At 52.2% G+C, this 18,313-nt stretch overlaps 1 protein-coding gene and 1 non-coding gene across 8 annotated transcripts; both read left to right on the top strand.

Annotated features, from left to right (window-relative positions):
* The first annotated feature begins 57 nt into the window (after positions 1-57).
* On the top strand, positions 58-17,875 carry PLD3 (phospholipase D family member 3). Of its 7 annotated transcripts, none has more exons than XM_019751416.3 (13): positions 96-195; positions 9,376-9,408; positions 10,278-10,369; positions 10,460-10,534; positions 10,629-10,771; positions 11,239-11,422; positions 12,770-12,890; positions 12,968-13,095; positions 14,191-14,391; positions 15,730-15,869; positions 16,527-16,692; positions 17,192-17,291; positions 17,374-17,875. In XM_019751416.3, the coding sequence occupies exons 3-13, from the start codon at positions 10,343-10,345 to the stop codon at positions 17,559-17,561; spliced, it is 1,473 nt and encodes a 490-aa protein (XP_019606975.1). In that variant the 5' UTR covers positions 96-195; positions 9,376-9,408; positions 10,278-10,342; the 3' UTR covers positions 17,562-17,875. The 7 variants fall into 7 exon arrangements, with proteins under 7 accessions (XP_019606971.1, XP_019606975.1, XP_019606972.1 ...); XM_019751413.3 differs by having other exon boundaries at positions 106-195; positions 10,240-10,369; XM_074314314.2 differs by having other exon boundaries at positions 130-195; positions 9,376-9,428.
* LOC141567739 (small nucleolar RNA U13) lies at positions 14,678-14,781 on the top strand. The gene has a single exon (XR_012490574.2). It is a non-coding gene; the product is annotated as a small nucleolar RNA U13 (small nucleolar RNA).
* Positions 17,876-18,313: the final 438 nt, after the last annotated feature.

Below are 18,313 nucleotides of genomic sequence, written 5' to 3'. Positions count from 1 at the left end.
TGTCAAAGTCTCCTAGGTGCTTCCCTCCTCCCGGCGCTAGCAAGGAGCGCGGCCAATCAGAAAGGCACAGGCCTGGCCCCCGCCAGCCGCAGTCCAGCCCGAGTGCGCCTGCGTGTGGCGGGGGTGGTGGGGTCGGGTTCCAGTATAGAAGGTGCGTGCGAGGCTGGGGCCGGGAGTGGGAGACGTGGAGAACAGGTACTGTGCGTTCTGGAGGCGCAGCGCCTCGGCTACCCTCCTCGTGTTGTCACTTCGTGTCTATAATGCATCTCTACCCTTATGTCGTCCTCGGTCCTTTTATTAATATATCGTCATTCCTCCCCGCTTAAATCGTCAGCACTCCCCTTCTGTCACCATCATCCTCCTGTCGCCATCAACCCCCTTAACTTGCTTTCGTCCCTTTTAAGCCCCCATTGCCACCATAGGTCGCAGTTGCCCCTTTTAAGTCACCATCACCTTCTTATGTCGCCCGCATTCATCTTTTGTTGCTATTTCTCCGTTATGAAATCCTCACTTCTCGTCGTACATCCTTGTAACCTTCCCACGCTTCCTGTCACCCTCTCCATAAATCGCGCTCATGCTCCCTTTGTGTTACCCTCACTCCTATGTCACCATCCCTCCCATGTCACCTTTGCTTCTCTGGTAGACACCGTCCATGATTCTAGTTTTCCTCATAAGGAACCACCCTGTCTTACAGATTTTTTTCCCTCCAGGTCTCCGCTGTTTTCTAGGGTTACCTCTCCCATACTCACCACCATACGGGGTACTAGAGCCCATTACCGTGGGTGTGCCGGAATCCCAGTTCCACCACTAAACCCCTGGGTAACCTTGACAACCAAATCACACTTGCAATCTAAGCTTCCTCATCTATGAAATGCACACAGGACACATAGGTCAGGGGTTACTGTGAGGATTCTGCCCGTTTATTCTTATGCTGTGCTCCGCTTGACATAGCAATTTGGGCTAATATTGTTATTAACCGTGTTACTCTCACCCTCATCCAATCACCTTCACCACCTCCTCATTGTCTCTCTCTCCCTCCCCCCAGCTGCCGTCATCATTGCCATGGTGTCAGTCACACTCCCTGTATCATGATACCCTGTGCCGTGGCAGCCACCCCACACCACCCCAAGTCACAATCTCCATAGTATCCTCACTTCTGCTATGTCACCACACCTGAGGGGGTGCCCCATCAGCCGTCACGAACATTGCTCATCAACATTGGGGAGGGAGAATTATAGGTAGCTTAGACCTAGACCTCCCTTGACCTCTAGAATTGGGGGTACAGAGAGGTGAGGCAATCAAGCCTCAGCAACCCTGTCTCCCCAGGTGGAAAGGTAAGTGTCTTATTCACACCGCTTGCCTGAGCGAGGCAGGGTAGGACAGTGGTTAGCAATGTGTCCCTGGGGGGCTGGAACACCCTGGTTCTAATCTTGGTTCCAGCACTTAGTACTTAAATAGTTGCATGACCTTGGCTTAATGTCACTTGTGCCTCAGTTGCTGCACCTGCAACATGGGAATGAAAATGCAAGTTATTCATTCAACAACTATATAAAAAGCATGTTCAACATGCCAACCCTGTGCTAGGCATTGGGGACACATCAGTGAACAAACACAGAGGTCCCTGGCCTCATGGAGTTTACATTCTAGCAGGGGAAAGAGACAATTAGCAAACAGGTAAGTAGATTATAGGATGTGATAGAATGGGGACTGCACGATAAAAGTTACAGTTTTAAGCAAGGTCGTCAGAAAAGGTTTTCTGAGATGGTGACATCTGAACAAAGACCTGGAGGAGGGGAGAGAGGGACGTGGCTATCCGGGGGGAGAGCATCCTAGGCAGAGAAAACAGCAATGCAAAGGCCCTGAAAGAGGAACATGGAATATCTAGGAATATTTAAACAATAGCAAGGAGACCAGTGAGGGAGGCCAGGGCTGGGGGATGAGGTCAGAGGAGTGATCCGGGCAGATCAGCTGGGGGCTCATGTCCGTGGAGAAGACTTTGGCTTCACTCTGAGTGAGGCAGGAGTCACTGGAGGATTTGCAGGAGAGGAGGGACGGAATCTGATGTGACATGTGATATGAAGCAGCGGAAGCAGTTCCAGAACTACAGAGGGTGGATTGGCAAGAGCAGCCTGGTTGGAAGGAGAGCCAGAGTCCTCTTTTTAAAGCTGCACTCATATCCTTTCTATTCAGAGAAAGCTTCAAATGTCTCTCTCAAAGATTGGGAGGGGGAAGGGATGTTGGTAGTTTTTGAGAGGCCAAAGCTGCCTCTGGGTTCAGCTGCTGTTGGGGCGGGAGAAAGGGAGGGCAGCTATAGACCTATAAATGATAATAAACAATAGGAGAGACAGCTATCCACCCTTGGACCCTGAGGCAGCTTGGGTTCAAATCCTGGCTCCACCGTTTTCTGGCTGTGTCCCTTCACGCCAGTGATTTAACCACTCTGGGTCTTTAGTTTCCTGACCTGTTAAGTGGAGCCAAAAAAAAAAAAAAAAGAAAAAAGAAAATGTGGTGAGAAATATATAAAGTGCTTCAAGCAACACCTGGTTCAATAACCATAAGGAGCTCTACCCCCTTACCCCACATCCTGCCCTTTCACAGGCTCAGGCCTCCCTCAGGGCGACAAGGAAAAGACATCTGCTTTATTGTGTGTCCATGAATTGGTTGGACAGTGTAGTGTCCAGGAACAGAATTGAGCTCTGGGTTCAAATTCCCGGCCGACAAACTGACACTGTGCAACCTGGGCAGGATTTCCCTGAGGCCTGCCCTGCATCTGAGAAACGGACAATAATGCTTCTTTGCCCCACGTGTTGTATTGTCATTTTTGAACTCAGACGACCACCATTTTCAATTGTGATGCCACTGCCCCCCTCCCCTGCTTTCTATTTCTCCAAGGCACATACTATATATTTCATTCATTTATGTCTTCTCCAAAAGAATGTCATCTTTACTAGGGATTTTTTTTTTTTCTGTTCTGTGTTGTACCTCCAGTTTCTAGACAGGGCTTCTCAGCAAGTAGTTACTGAATAAATACAAGTTGAATGAATAGATGAATGAACTGGCTTCTGAGTACCTGCCATGTACTGTCCCTGTGCTGGGTGGTACTGGGGACAGCAGTGGCTGAGAAGGCCCATCTCTGCCCTTATGGGTTTCATAGCCCAGTGGGATAACCAGACCCATCACCAAGCAGTGACAGCCCAGCGTGGTCAGGGCTGGGATGGAGAAGCTCAGAGGACTGGCAGAGCCCAAAGGGGGTGCCCGAACCAGCTGGGGGTCAGGGAGAGCTTCCCGGAGGAGGTGGTACATGAGCTGACAGGAATGAGCAAGATGAAGAGGAGAGAAAGGTATGCTCTAGGAAGCGGGAGACACTATGGGAGGGCTGATGACGAAAGTGTGGTTTTAGTTCAAGGAACTGAAAGATATTAAATATGGCTGGGATGTAAAGGATGGTGAGAGTAAGTTATTAGAGGAGGACCATTCAGCGCTCTGGGAGCCACAGTGAGGAGCTGACGCTCTGCGAGCGGGTGTGGGGGACAAGTCAAACACGAAGGGGCATTGGAAGGGTTGAGTGAAGGCTGGAAGCCAAGGGAGGTGGCTGGAGAGCCCAGGTCCTCGCCATGGGAGAGAGAAGGGGCAGGTGGGAGAGACCCCCAGGAGGCCAAATGGACATGTGAGGGGCCCTGGACAAGGCCCAGGGCTCCCGGGGAGTCAAGGAGGGCTTTCTGGAGAAGGTGGCCCACAGGCTGAGACTTGAAGGATGGGTTAGAACAGCTGTCCTTGAAATGGGATGCGGGAGAGCAGCAGGTTTGGGAGAGATGCTGAGGACATTGGGGACATAATGGGTGTAAAGGGCTTGGGGACACCTGAGGGCAAGTGTTTAGGAGGCCATGGGACTTCCAGAGCTGGAGTTCAGGTAAGAGGTGGGAGACAGCTTTGGAGGCAGAAAGTGGAGCTGGAACTGTTATGGTGGGAGCAGTGCATAGGTTCTGTCCATATAGGGCCCTAGAGGACATGGTATAAGAAGTTTGCACTTTGTCCTGAAGGCAGCGGGCAGCCACAGAGGTGCTTTGAGCAAGAAGGGGACGGCTTTGGTGTTTGAGTTCCAAGCAGAAGTAGTCACCAGCTGTTTTTTTGATTTTTGTTTTGTTTTACCTATTTAATTGTTTTTCAGACCGAGCATCTTCTCTCCCTAGAAGTGGCCCCTTCTAGGGAGGGATCCTTTGAAATAAAGGTTCTACTGCTAAAAACAAAAACAAACAAAAAAAGTTTACAAACAAAAAAAGTTTACAAAACCAGTGCTCTGTTCTGTTTTCTGTAGACTTGACCACAGACGATTGTTCAGTTCAAAGGGGTCTACACAAACTAGGGAAAATCGGCTCCTTTAAACATGAGAACGTGTCGGTTTTGAGCCATATGGAAGGTCCATGCATTTATGAATGCTTCCAGTGGTGTGGCCTCAGCAGCGTTTCATGCGTGCTTCAGCAGCTAATTGGCTCCACACCCTCCTTTGCATTCTCGGATGGCTTGAATCGACCTTGAATTTTACTCTCAGGCTAAGATGCCATTATCTGCTCCTACCCTGTCTGCTCTGGGCTTAGAACACGAGCTGGTTATCATTGTGTATAAAACAAGTGTCACTAGATCTAGAGAGAGACAGCTAAGAAAGTCTTTTCTCAAAGGTTTCCATTCTACTCCATTTCTTGTTTTCAACAAACATTTCTTGAGTGGTTACAGTGTACTGAGCACTGGGGGGTAGAGGAATAAACCAGATACAGACTCAGCTTTTCCAGGGACACATATGTCATCTGTGATAAAGTATGTACAGGGTTCTAGGGGACACAGATCTCACCGCCCAGCTTATACGAGGTATGACAATTAAGTTCGCGAACTCATCCTAGAAAAAGTGAGGTAACATTACCTCATTGCTGAATATCGCTACGGTCGCTTTCAAAGTACTCCCCTTGGAAAGCTATGCACTGACGCCAGCGCCTAGTCCACCCTTCAAAGCAATTTTGGAACTTCTTTTCTGGAATGACCATCAGAGCTGTCGTCGTATTACCCTTGATGTCCTGAATGTCATCAAAATGTCTTCCTTTCACTATTTCCTTTACCTTTGGGTAAAGAAAGAAGTCGTTGGGGGCCAGACCAGGTGAGTAGGGAGGGTGTTCCAATACAGTTATTTGTTTACTGGCTAAAAACTCCCTCACAGACAGTGCCATGTGAGCTGGTGCATTGTCATGATGCAAGAGCCATGAATTGGCGAAAAGTTAAGGTCATCTAACTTTTTTCCGCAGCCTTTTCAGCACTTCCAAATAGTAAACCTGGTTAACTATTTGTCCAGTTGGTAGAAATTCATAATGAATAATCCCTCTGATATCAGAAAATGTTAGCAACAGTGTTGCAACAAGTTTGCGAACTTAATTGTCGACCCGACATCGACATCCACATCGTGTCTAGAGTTAACTACGTACCTGTCTGCCAGGGATGATTTAATTCATTTCCCAGCAAATGTGAGGTTGGAAAATAAGTCTGCCATTATTCTGGGAATGAAAGTGAGGCTCAGAGAAGGAAGCTTCTTTTCCTAGTGACACAGAGCTGAGACCTGAATGCAGGGCTGTGGGACTCCAAGGCTCACCCCTGTAAACGATTCAGAGATCCCCCAGCCACCACCCCCAGACAGATATAAGATGATCCCCAGTTTATAGATGAGGACAGCGGGGCTCAGAAAAGTAAAGCCCTGTGTCTGTGGTAACTTACTAAGAAAGTGACAGTGTGGGATTTGAATCTTGGACTCTCCAATTCAAAGGACTACTGTGGAGGAAGGAACAAATCTCCGACCCCACCTCCACCCGGGTGCGCGTGTTCAGAGAGCGGTCCCAACAACAGTCTCAACAACCCAGTGGGTTTTGCTTCCTCCTTTTCTGCGGTTTGTGGTGTCGTACTTCAAGGCAGGGAGGGCAGAGGCCAAGGGGACAGGAAGATTCTGTGGGCTGGCAGGGACACTTTCTGGTAGAGGTAGGGTCAAGGAAACAGAGCTTAAGGACCAGCTTGAGCATTGTATTGGAGCCCTATGGGGAGTTCTCGGGACCTGGGCACACAGGAGACAGCTAAGCATGGCGAGCCTGGCCTCAGCCCCACTGCCCGGGCCGCCTTCAGTTTCACTCTGCCCTTCTCCTCCCAGAAGTCTGGGGATGGGGAGCGGTGCTGGATACTTCTCCAGTTTAGGCCATAATCCTTTACTGGAGGCTGGGATGTGGGGGGAGGCACACCCCAGCTAGGAGACTGAGCCTCATGATTTTCATACAAGTCCTATGTAGATTTTAAATAGTAACTAAAGGCCAACAAAAAAGCAAAAGCAACCATTTTGCCTGGGGTTGGGGGGTGGGGTGTAATGATGCCCTTTTTTTTTTTTTTGGCTGTTAGGAGCCTTGATACAATCATATTTATTGAGAACCTCTTGCATGCCCATTCTGTGCACTTGATATGTATTAATTCCTTTAGTTCGAAGGAGCCACCTGGATAGATTTTAGACATCTCAAATTTTATATGTTCAAAACTTATTCATTTATTTATTTATTATCTATTCATGCGTTCTTTATTCCTGGTCTTTTCCCCAAACTTGGCTCTTCCTCAGTCTTCCCCAGCTCAACTATTGGCACCTCCATCCTTAGTTGCTCAGGCCAAAACCCCTGGACTCATTCTTGACTCCCTTCTTTACCTGGATTTCACCTCCAGTCCAATTAGAAATCCCATCGGCTCCACCTTCAAAATGTACCCAGATTCCGTCCACTCTTCACTGTTGGCTACCCCCAGCCTGGTTCTGTCTCCTTCCTGGTCTCCCTGCTCCAGCCCCTGTACCACCTCACCCCCCGCCCCAAGTCTTCCCCACATAGCCAGAGAGAGTCTGCAAGTACCTGTATTAGTTTCCCATGGCTGCTATAACAAGTTACCACAAATTTGGTGGCTTGAAACAAATTCATTCTCTCACAGTTCTGGAGACCAGAAGCCTGAAATCAAGGTGTTGGCAGGGCCACATTCCCTCCAAAGGCTCTAGGGGAGGTTCTGTTCCCTGCCTCTCCCAGATTCTGGTGGCTCCAGGCTTAGGTACGTTTATGGCCATGTCACCCCAATCTCCGCATTCCTGGTCACGTGGTCTTCTGCCATTTTTAGAGGTACTTGTCCTCGGATTTAGGGCCCACCCAGGTAATTCAGGACGATCTCATCTCAAAATCCTTCATGTAATTACATCTGCAAAGACCCTTTTTCTAACTAAATTCACGTTCACAAGTTCCAGTGGTAATGCCCACATCAGACCCATCTTTTTTAAGGCCACCTTTCAACTCAGAGCGACACCCGAGGCAGGTGGGGTCCCTTCACTGCTCAGAACCTACCCAAGGCCCTGTCCTCACCACAGTCCAAGCAGCCCTGCAAGATCTGGTCCTGTCACCTCCCTGACTCATCTCTCCCTCCCCTGCCTACCTACTCTGCTACAGACACGCTGGCCTTGCTCTTCCTTATGCACACCAGGCATACTCCTGCCTCAGGGCCTTTGCACTGGCCTTCCCTCGGTTTGGAACACTTCCTAATAAGTGTAAGTAGCTCCCTCCCTCCCCTCTTTAAAGTTTTTTTTCTCAGATACCCTCTTCTTAGTGAGGTTTTGCCTGACCTTAATTAAAATTGCAAACAATCCCAACCCCACCCCTACCCAGCCCCTCTTCCCCTATCCTCTATATAGCACCTATTTCCTTCTAACATATTTCTTATTTACTTACTATTTTGTTGTCTGTCTTCCCTCATGTCTGTTCACAGTGGTATCCCCAGTGCCTAAAACAATGCCTGGTGCACAGGGACTCAATATGTGTCAAATTCGTGAACAGCCTTATGAAAAGTAGGTGTTACTGTTACCATGGCCATTTTGCAAATGGAGGAACTAAGGCATTGTCACTTCTCAAGATCAAACGGTCACATAAGTGTTGAGGCTCATAATCAAATGGGGCATCTGGCTCTGGAACCCACATAATTAACTGCCTCGCCCATCCAATCCAGTCTAAACCACCTCTCCAGTACTAGTCTTCTTTTTAAACACCTCAGGTGTATTGCTTTTATAAAAATACAACAGAAGTTAACATTTAGAAGCCAAAAAGTCACTAACAGTTTGAATGAACTCCCTCTTTTCTTCCTATTTTTGGTTTATTAGCAGCCATCGCCAATTCCCTAGCCTCAGGGGCACCCAGGCCCCTCCCTAACCTCTCCAAGCCTCACCTCCCCATCGGTTTTGCTCTTGTTCATCTCAACTCCCCTAATTTCTCATCATCTGATGTTCCAACCCCTTATTCTTAATACAATACTTCTCACCAAGGACTTCACAAATAAAACAAATATTTCCTACCCTAGGCCTCCTCTCCCCCACCCTTACCCCTGCAGCCCTCTAAGACTGGTACCTCCGTATCTTCTGCTTTTAGTGACCTCTAGGGTTCCAAATAACCTTGGTCCGTTGCCATTTCTTGGTGGATCCATTTACCCCACCTCCATTTGTCTCCCTGCTATAAGAGGAGGGGTCTAGCTATGCTCTGCCCTCGCCAATCTGGGAGGGGACATTGTGGGGAAGGGGTTTATAAATTATCCTTCAGAGACAGGCTGGATCTTGCGGTTAGGCAGAACCTAGATCCCTTTTGGAATTTTATCCCCTTTTTATAACTCACAGTAATGAATGCACATGAATTTTTGTTTTTTAAGTGACAAAACCTGGGATGCAACACCTGTGTCCCTTTATAATTCTCTTACCCTGCACATAGCTGTTTTCTCTACTTTTCCGTTAGTCGCCTATATTTCACAATTTTTAAAACATGGGCACGCGATAAAAAGCAATTCTGACCAACCCCCAAATCCCACTCTCAAAGCATACCACTCCTGACGCTGTTGCTTGTCTCAATAGTAACCCTTTTCTGCATTTATCTGTTAACTTCCTGCCTGGCTGGGGGGAAGGGGGTTCTGCCTCTCTTTGAGAGAAGTGGACGGGGAAGGATTCTCCAATTTGTATCTCCAGCTGTGTCCTTAAATCCTGCTTGGGAGATAGGACACAGGGGGTAGGAAACCCTGCCGATCCCTCCAGACAGAGCCTGGATTTCAGAAACCGTTTTTTAAAAATCCCTATCAAAATATCAGTGACTTTAAAAAGAAATCAAATACCGTCATACAAACACTCCAACAGAAAAGCCACCGTCTCCTTCCCCCACCCCGCGCTTCCCCTCCCAGAGTGTGGACTGTGTTCTGCTGATTTTATCGCTACATCTCGAAATCACGTTATTCAACATTTATCTCTCCATTTTATTTTGTTTTTAAATCATTAATTTAATTTATGTATTTATTTTTGACTAGGCAATGCATGCCCGTGGTACAAAAATTCAAAAGGTTTGTAGACGAAAAAAGATGTAAGGTTCCTTTTTTCTTTACCTGTGGCTTCCCTACCGAGCATGGGGGGCTGTGGGGTGGGGTGTTGAAAGCCCATCCCCCAGACATCTACTCTCCCCACCCCGGCCAACCTTGCCGACCGTACCTGGGGGGCCGGGCCCCCCTTCTCCCTGCGGAGAGCCGGGCTAGAGAGCGCATTGCGCAGACTCCCCGCTGCAGTGGGCGGAGCCTCCTAGGGTCCCGCCCCCCTCCTCCCACTCTTCCCTGCTCAGCCTGTTGGGGCAGAAGCTGGGGCCCCGCGGAGGCAGCAGCTGCCGCTTGGGACGAAGGCTGAGGCCCTTTCGGGGTAGGGTCGTGGGGGGTAGCTGGGAGGGATGAGCTGGGAGCTGGAGGGGAGGCCCGTATGGTCCTGGGCTCCCGGCCTGAGCTGTCTGGTGGGTAACTGAGGGAGAGGGCAGAGGAGCCACTTGGAAAATGCCTTCTGGGTAGTCCCAGGTCTGGGAAAAGCAGGCACAAGGATTTGGGGCTCCGATGACGCCGTCCGGAGCTGTCTCTTTGGGAATGTCTAAATTAGAGCTCAGAGAAGGGATGTTGCCAAAAGGGGGGCAGGGTGGGCGCTAAAGGGCGGCAGTGCGGCTACCACAGAGAGATGGGAAGAAAGCATAGGCGTTGGAACTTGAGGGATTTCGAAATCCTTGCTGACCAGCGGTCTGCTTCCTCCTTTTGGGGTGGCGGGCGTGATGCCAGTGGCCCCCGTGATCATAGACAAGGAGACCCAGTGGGTCTTGTCAGTCCCAAGACTGATCTGCTTTCTATGACGTCCCTCAAAAGCCCAGAACACCCCACACAGTGCCAGCTTTTGTTCCCAGTTTGGAGACCCTGACACACCCACTCTCCCGCCTGGGCTCTGCGTGCCCCCTGGTTGCCTGGCAAGATGAAGCCTAAACTGATGTATCAGGAGGTAAGTGGATGGGGCCCCAATGGGGAGGGGCTGAAGTGATGGAGGGTGGGGGCTCCCCTGTCACCCCCTACCATCCCCATCATCCCCCAGCTGAAAGTGCCTGCTGAGGAACCCGCCAGCGAGCTACCCATGAATGAGATTGAGGCATGGAAGGCTGCAGAGAAGGTAGGAGCCCACCATCACCCTCAGTCTATCTCAGGCATGGGCTGGGCTGCCTGCCGTGGGCTGGCTGACCACCTCCTCCTCCTCCTCCCTGCAGAAAGCCCGCTGGGTCCTGCTGGTCCTCATCCTGGCGGTTGTGGGTTTTGGTGCCCTGATGACTCAGCTGTTCTTATGGGAATATGGTGACTTGCATCTCTTTGGGCCCAACCAACGCCCAGCCCCCTGCTATGACCCCTGCGAGTAAGTGACCCCTCCAGTGGTGTGGGGGAGGGGCCCTGACAAGGCAGGGACACTTAGACACACCAGGCAGGGCCTGAATTCAACATCATCCAGTGCCCATGACAGTGAGGTGATCACAGACTCCCAAGTGCACTGTCACAGGTTCTTCTCTCCATGCCACCCCCACCCCCCAACACTGTTCCCATGGCAGCCACAGCATCATCTTCTCTCCAGGTCTATGAAGAGAGGCTCACACAGACACACGTGGCATCTTGCATCCATATCTGTGGACAGACACCCACACAGACACACACATACACACTTTCCTTCCACACCTCTAGACAGACACATGCATGGACACAGAATCATGAATACAGGCACACACAGTACACAGTCTTCCATCCTCCATGGCCAGACAGGGAGGATCACTCACATCCCAGCCAGTGGTTTCAGGCCCCCTGCAGCTGATACCAACCCCTACCCCGCAGAGCCGTGCTGGTAGAGAGCATTCCAGAGGGCCTGGACTTCCCCAACGCCTCCACGGGCAACCCCTCTACTGGCCAGGCCTGGCTGGGCCTGCTCGCCGGGGCCCACAGCAGCCTGGACATTGCCTCCTTCTACTGGACCCTCACCAACAATGACACCCACACTCAAGAGCCCTCTGCCCAGCAGGTACCTGACAACCTGGGCCCTGGTGGACAGCAGTGGGGCAGTGGGAGGCATTGGGGGTGGAGGTGGGGTGAAGAGATTCCCCTGCAGCCCGGGAGACTGGTGGGAATGTCTCACAGAGGCTTGGACACAGGTGTTTGGAAGCAACTGTCTTTACATGGCCCTCTGGACCGGGGGCGTTTGTCATGGTCATCTGGAGGCCTTTGAATGTCAGGGTGTGGGTTTGGTTACCAGGGATTAGGTTGGCAGGTGTTGCTCACCCACGAACTACCCTGACCCTGTCATATCAAGAAATGGAAGAGAAGAGTGAGTAACAGCCCAGCCTCTAGCCAGGCTGCTGCTTCCCAGCTGTGTGATCTTGGGCAGGTCACCTCACCTATTGGGCTTCAGTTTCCCCATCTGTGGAATGGAGCCAGTATATAGCACCGCCCCTTCTGAGGATGAGACGGGCTCATCCATGCAAATTATAGCATGGTGCCTGACCCAGCCCTTTATAAGCATTTACTATTATTATATCCTTCTTATGATCTGCAGACAAACTTAAAAACCATAAAACTTCAGGGTTTGGAAAGGAACAGCCTAGGTGGATCACCCCTTCATTGAAAAATACAGAAATTTTCCCTTTTATCTTCTTCCCACTGCTTTTTGTGAAAAGAGGGCTTAAAATTTATTAACATTGTGGGGCTCCTAAAGCACTGCCTAAAAATAAAAAAAAAATGACAAAAGTTAAAATGATATGAGCTCATACTCCCTCCTGGCACCCGCTGGAGTAGTTCAAAGCGTAGGCGTAGGAGACAGATGGTCAGGGTTCAAATTCTGCTTCACCACTAAGTTCTCCAATGCTTGGTTTCCCCGTGTGCACCTCAGGGATTATACTCAGACCTGCCTCATCAATGAGAGTAATGAGAATTCAGTGAGTTCAAATGTGAAGAGGCTTACAATGGGGCCTGGCTCATAGCAGGAACCGGGGAATCATGGGCTGTAATTGGCATCATCAAGCCTCACTCAGACCTTCCTGGACCTCCATCCTGAGCCACACCCCCAATATCCTGTAAGGTGCCTGAAGGCCCCTATGGTGCCATGCATTGTTGACACAGGCAGGTTCTTGGGAAGGTCCCTGGAAGGGCAGGAATGGCAGGGAGGCCCTGACCAGGCTCAGTGTCCAGTTGTTAAAAAAAGGTTTTAATATCTTAACCTATAAAACTGTCCCTAGGCATGCTGGCTAATGTAAAGCCTGCTCACTCCTGATCTCATCTCGAAGCCCAATCTAAAAACAACTCCCAGGGGGCTGCTGCATGGGGTTGGAAAGCTGGCTGGTCCCTCCCCTCAAAGGCTATCCCCTTCCCCCAGGGCGAGGAGGTCCTGCGGCAGCTACAGACCCTGGCACCTAGAGGGGTGAAGGTCCGTATCGCCGTGAGCAAGCCCAGCGGGCCCCAGCCCCAGGCAGACCTGCAGACCCTGCTGCAGAGCGGTGAGCCAGGGGCAGCTGGGGACGGGCAGGGCTTGGGCATGCTCAGGCCGGGCCTCACTACCACCCGTCGGTCACAGGTGCCCAGGTCCGCATGGTGGACATGCAGAAGCTGACCCATGGTGTCCTGCACACCAAGTTCTGGGTGGTGGACCAGACCCACTTCTACATCGGCAGTGCCAACATGGACTGGCGCTCCCTAACCCAGGTCTGCCTGCCCCCTGCCTACCCACCCTTTCAAGCCACTCCCTGCTCCACAGGCTGCCTGGCCTCCAACTGCACCCCTCTTCAATCCCAGAGTCCTCTCTATCCAATCTCTACAATGGCTTTCTTCCCATTTCCTACCAGGCCTCCCAAATCTAGCTCTCTACTGCCCTCCCCCTGCTCATGGAAGCCTGGGGCTCCCTCTGGTCCCCAGTGACAGCTGCCAGCCCCTCTACAGGGCACTTGAGACCCTGTCCACCCATTTGGCCTTCATTATTCATTCCCTAAGTGCCTGCTCTAAGCCCAGCCCTGTTCTGGGTGATGCTGGGAACACGCTGGGAACAGATGGGTCTCTCGGAACTCCCAGGCCATTGCAGAGTCAGGCCAGTCACCAGACAGTGTCAGCCCAGAGGGGTCAAGGTTGGGGTGAGGGACCCAACCTGGGATATCAGGGAAGGGGTCCCAAAAGAGGTGATAACTAATCTGATACCTAAAGGATCTGCAGGAATCCGCACAAGACAGGAAAGAGGTACAACTCAGGTAGTGATGACTTGCTCAGCCCCTAAATCTCACCAACTCTGCGGAGTGATGCTGAAGACACGGCTGTGGCTGAGACATCCCTGGTGCCTGTCCTCCCAGTCCAATGGGGAGACCAGTTTATCACCAGAGAGCGTGATGAGGGAAGCCCAATGGACTGGGAGCCCAGAGGAATGCCTGGTGCAGTCTGGGCAGTCAAGGGAGGATTCCCGGAGGAGGAAACTGTCAGCTGAGACCTAAGAATGAGTAGGAGCTCGGTGGAAGGTAGAAGCATATGCAAAGGTTCAGGAAACCCAGAGCTGTCAAATGACTGGATGAGTTTCAGCAAAACTTAAGATATTAGTCTTGAGTCAAGTTCATGTCCATCCCAGGAGGTTAGCTGGGGGGACCTAGGGGTGGAGTTAAGGGGCAGAAAGAGGAGAGACAGGGACAGAGAGAAGGGGAGATTGAGAGGCAAGGGGCAGGAAAGAGGGCTGCGGGGGCAGGAAGAGGTAACTACAGGTATCCGTGTCACTTGTGGGCACCTGGCCACTACCCCAGGCTCAGCACTGCCCTCCCACAGGTCAAGGAGCTGGGCGTGGTCATGTACAACTGCAGCTGCCTAGCTCAAGACCTGACCAAGATCTTTGAGGCCTACTGGTACCTGGGCCAAGCAGGCAGCTCCATCCCGTCAACCTGGCCCCGGCCCTATGACACCCACTACAATCAAGAGACGCCAATGGAGATCTGCCTCAATGGAACCCCTGCTCTGGCCTACCTGGCAGTGAGTCTAAAGAAAGAGGGGCCTGTCACACCTTGGCCACATGGCTTCATGACTTCCATCTGTCTAGTCCTCCCCAGTGATTGGTGGGGAGGGGATTCCTGACCACTAGCCCTTACTCCTGCTCACTCTGCTTGGGCAGGTGCCTGCACTATGTCCCAACCTCCATAGGCCTCAGTTTCATCTAGAAAATGGGTATCATGATATTTACAACCTCATAGGGCTTGCGTGGACCCAGCCATACCCCCCTGTTAACCCTAAATCTGGTTAAAAATTCAGTTCCTCCTTGATCCTTTTGTAGCTCATGAGTGTGATGATTGGGTGTTCACGCTTTTGCGTGAGGTGTGCCTCCCACAGACCATGTTATGACATCGGCACATTACCCGCCTGATGTGAAAAAAAAAAAAAATTCAGTTCCTCAGTCACACTGGCCACATTTCAAGTCCTCAGTAGCCATGTGTAGCAAGTGGCTGCCATATTGGACAGTGCAGGTACAGAAACATTTCCATCACTGCGGAAAATTCTATGGGACAATGCTGGCTGTCGCCCGTGGCATACAGAGCACTCTACCCAAGGCACTGCTGTTTTCAGCTGTTGATATTTTCACTAGTTGTGATGGCCAACCTCATCTTCAGTCGCCCTCGAGTCAGTCACCTGGCCAAGCCCAGAGTCATTGTGGAGGGCCACACAAAGGCACGGGTGCAGGGACTGACACATAACTCGCTGGGGTCCTGTGGTCTCCCACAGGGGACTGAAGTTTCCCCCATTACCATCTCCCCTCTCAGAGCTTGAGTTTGTTCACCTGTCATGAGGATGGAGGTAGCTGAGTGAAGGGTCTGGTCTGGTGTGGCGTGGTGTGCCATCAGGGTAGGCTATGAGCGAGTCAGGGATGAACTTAGAGCAGAGGTCCTGAAACCTGAGCATGCATCAGAATCCCTGGGAGGGCTATTAAAACCCAGATTCCTGGGCCCTACCTCAGCACCCTGGTTCAATATGCCTTGTGCAGTGAAGCCCAAGAATTTGCAATTCTAACAAGTTCCCAGGTGACACTGTTAGTGCTGGACCAGGGACCTTATTTCAGGAATAAATTCTGGAACCAGACAACCTCGGTTCAAATCCCGGCTCCATTTACCAACTATGTGACCTTAGGCAAGTCCCCCTCTTGTGAGCCTCTGTTTCCTCACCTGGGAACATGGAGTGGCAATCACCCCTCCCCTTCACGGTGGCTGAGAATTCAGTGAGAAGCACAGGACCTGGCTAGTGACAAGCTGTGTGCCCATGGGGTCCACTGTGATGGCACCTCTGGCAGGGCACATGTCTTGACTGTCCCCTTGCCCCCAGAGTGCGCCCCCACCACTGTGTCCAAGTAGCCGCACCCCAGACTTGAAGGCCCTGCTCAACATGGTGGAGAATGCCCGGAGTTTCATCTACATCGCAGTCATGAACTACCTGCCCACCATGGAGTTCTCCCACCCACGCAGGTACTGCTGGGGCTCAGGGCAGGAAGCCACCAAGAGTGGAAAAGGAGTGGGAGAGGAAGTGATGGGGCCCAGAAAGTGGGGAGGGGGTGCCAAGACAAGGGGACAGATGGAGGGGAAGACATGGGGAGAGGCAAAAAAGGCAGGTGACAGGGAGATGGGGTGTGGGTGCTCGAGACAGGAAAAAGGGAGAGAAAAGGATGAGAATATTGGGGTTGGGGAGAGATGGGGAACTGGAGGCCTGAGGCAGGGGATGGGATGCAGGATTTCCAGAGGAAGGAAGCAGGGAGTGTGGGCTGGAGGCAGGATGACGTCTTGCGGGGTTGGGAGCTAAGTTTTCAGGTTTGGCGCAGTAGGGTTGGGGTTTGTGATCAGGGATAAGAAGGGAAGATGGTTGGGATTGGGGGTGCTCAGAGAAGGTAGTCTTGGAGGCAGCAGCCAGGGTAATCGGAAGACTGGGTTTGTGGGGGCAGGAATGGGAGCCAGAATCAGAGAATAAGGGTTATGGGATTTAAGGAACAGGATTGGGAGCCGGAGATAGGGTGGTCTTAGGGTTTGAGGGCTCTTAGAAGCTGAAGCAGGGCCCAGGCCTGGTTCCCTAAAATTGAGGGTGAGGCCTGCGGATAGAACTGCGCTCCACACCCTGCACCCCTCCCCAAGGTTCTGGCCTGCTATCGACGACGGGCTGCGGCGGGCGGCCTATGAACGGGGCGTCAAGGTGCGTCTGCTGATCAGCTGCTGGGGACACTCTGAGCCATCCATGCGGGCCTTCCTGCTCTCCCTGGCTGCCCTGCGTGACAACCACACCCACTCTGACATCCAGGTGGTAAGCACCTGCCCCAGACACAGCCCGCAGCCCCTGTGTGGGGTAATACTGGGGACATAGTGCTTGTGCAGCTCACCTGTCATCTGGCAGGGATAACCCAGAGCGAGACTTGCTGTGATGGGGAGACCATGGGTCAGGGCCTAGTTTGGGGGGTCAGGGTTTGGATGGAGAAACACGGGCAGAGGAGTCAGGGCCAGGGATGGAGGGTCCAAAGGAAGCACCTACCCCAGCCTGAGGGGTCACAGAAGACTTTCTAGGGGAAGGGGACATCTGAGGTGAGACCTAAGGGATGAATAGGAGCCATTCTAGAGGAACAGGTGGCAAATGAGATGACTGGGTCATCTTTGCAGCTAGTGTTGACTGATACCCACCCTGCCGGGCCCTGTTCTGGTCCCGAGAGTTCCCTGGGAAGCAGTGGAGTCCCCAGTCCCATAGACCCTGGGGCTTCTCTAACCACCCTCTGCATCTCCCGCTGCTTCCCATTCTCCCCTTCCCTCAGAAACTCTTTGTGGTCCCTGCGGATGAGACCCAGGCCCGAATCCCATATGCCCGCGTCAACCACAACAAGTACATGGTGACCGAACGTGCCACCTACATTGGTGAGTATCCAAGCACCACCAGGGAAACAGAAGGGGGGCCCAGGGACCACCATGGGCCCTGACTCTGCTCCCCACCCCATAGGAACGTCCAACTGGTCTGGCAGCTACTTCACGGAGACAGCGGGGACCTCGCTGCTGGTGACACAGAATGGGCGTGGAGGCCTGCGGAGCCAGCTGGAGGCCGTTTTCCTGAGGGACTGGGACTCCCCTTACAGCCATGACCTCAACACGGCAGCCGACAGCGTGGGCAACGCCTGTCGCCTGCTCTGAGGCCTTGCCCAGAGGACAGGCTGAGGCCTGCAAGGCCCCCAGGGACCCAGGTGTCCTGGGTTCCGGTTCTTGTCCCTGTATCCCTGTGCTCCCCGCTTCTGTCTGTCCCATTGTGGTTCCACAGGCCCCCCCTGCTCTCCCACCTCTACCTCTGTCCCCATGGGCCTGGCGCTGAGGCCCCGGGATCCAGCCGAGCTGGGGGAGGGATCAGCCCCCAAAGAAGTGGGGGTGCATGCTGGGCTCCGTGGCCCACCCCCTTCCCAGGGCAAAGAGGGCCCAAGGTTATAATAAGAAGTAAATAACTTGTCTGTACAGCCTGTGCCTAACTGAGTGGTGTGAGGTGGGGTGTCTGGGTAGGGGACAGCTGGCATGGGTCTTTGGTGGAGACATGAGAGTGTGCCCTTAGCATGTGCTTGCCATGTACTGAGTACGTAATATGTGACTGGTGTGTGCTGAGCCCCAAGCGGGTGACCAGCCTCTGCTGAGCATGCAGCATGTGGCCCAGTGATGTAGCCTGTGCTGAGCCCTGAGCGTGCAGTGCACATGAGCTGCCATGTGCTGAGTATGCAGTGTGATGCGTGGCTGGCATGGGCTGAGGCTCATATCGCCAGCGTGGGGTAGTGTGTGCCGCACACTCAGCATGTTCCCAGCCGGATGAACACGCACCGAACCATCGCCATATCCCAAGCGTGGACTCACGTGTCTGAACACTGGCGCGTGTGCCAAGTGAATTTACACTTAGCATGTCCCAA

This window comes from Rhinolophus sinicus, chromosome 8, assembly GCF_057876585.1.
Source record: "Rhinolophus sinicus isolate RSI-liver-muscle chromosome 8, RSI-T2T, whole genome shotgun sequence".
NCBI classification, from domain to species: Eukaryota; Metazoa; Chordata; class Mammalia; order Chiroptera; family Rhinolophidae; genus Rhinolophus; species Rhinolophus sinicus.
This window is presented reverse-complemented; position numbering and strand designations above follow the sequence as displayed.

Excerpts from the sequence above, each read along its gene's own strand:
- PLD3 (XM_019751412.3), top strand. The coding sequence starts at position 10,343 with ATGAAGCCTAAACTGATGTATCAGGAG. Across the intron at positions 10,370-10,459 it reads CTAAACTGATGTATCAGGAG|CTGAAAGTGCCTGCTGAGGA; the intron begins GTAAGTGGATGG and ends ATCATCCCCCAG. Across the intron at positions 16,693-17,191 it reads CCCACTCTGACATCCAGGTG|AAACTCTTTGTGGTCCCTGC; the intron begins GTAAGCACCTGC and ends CCCTTCCCTCAG.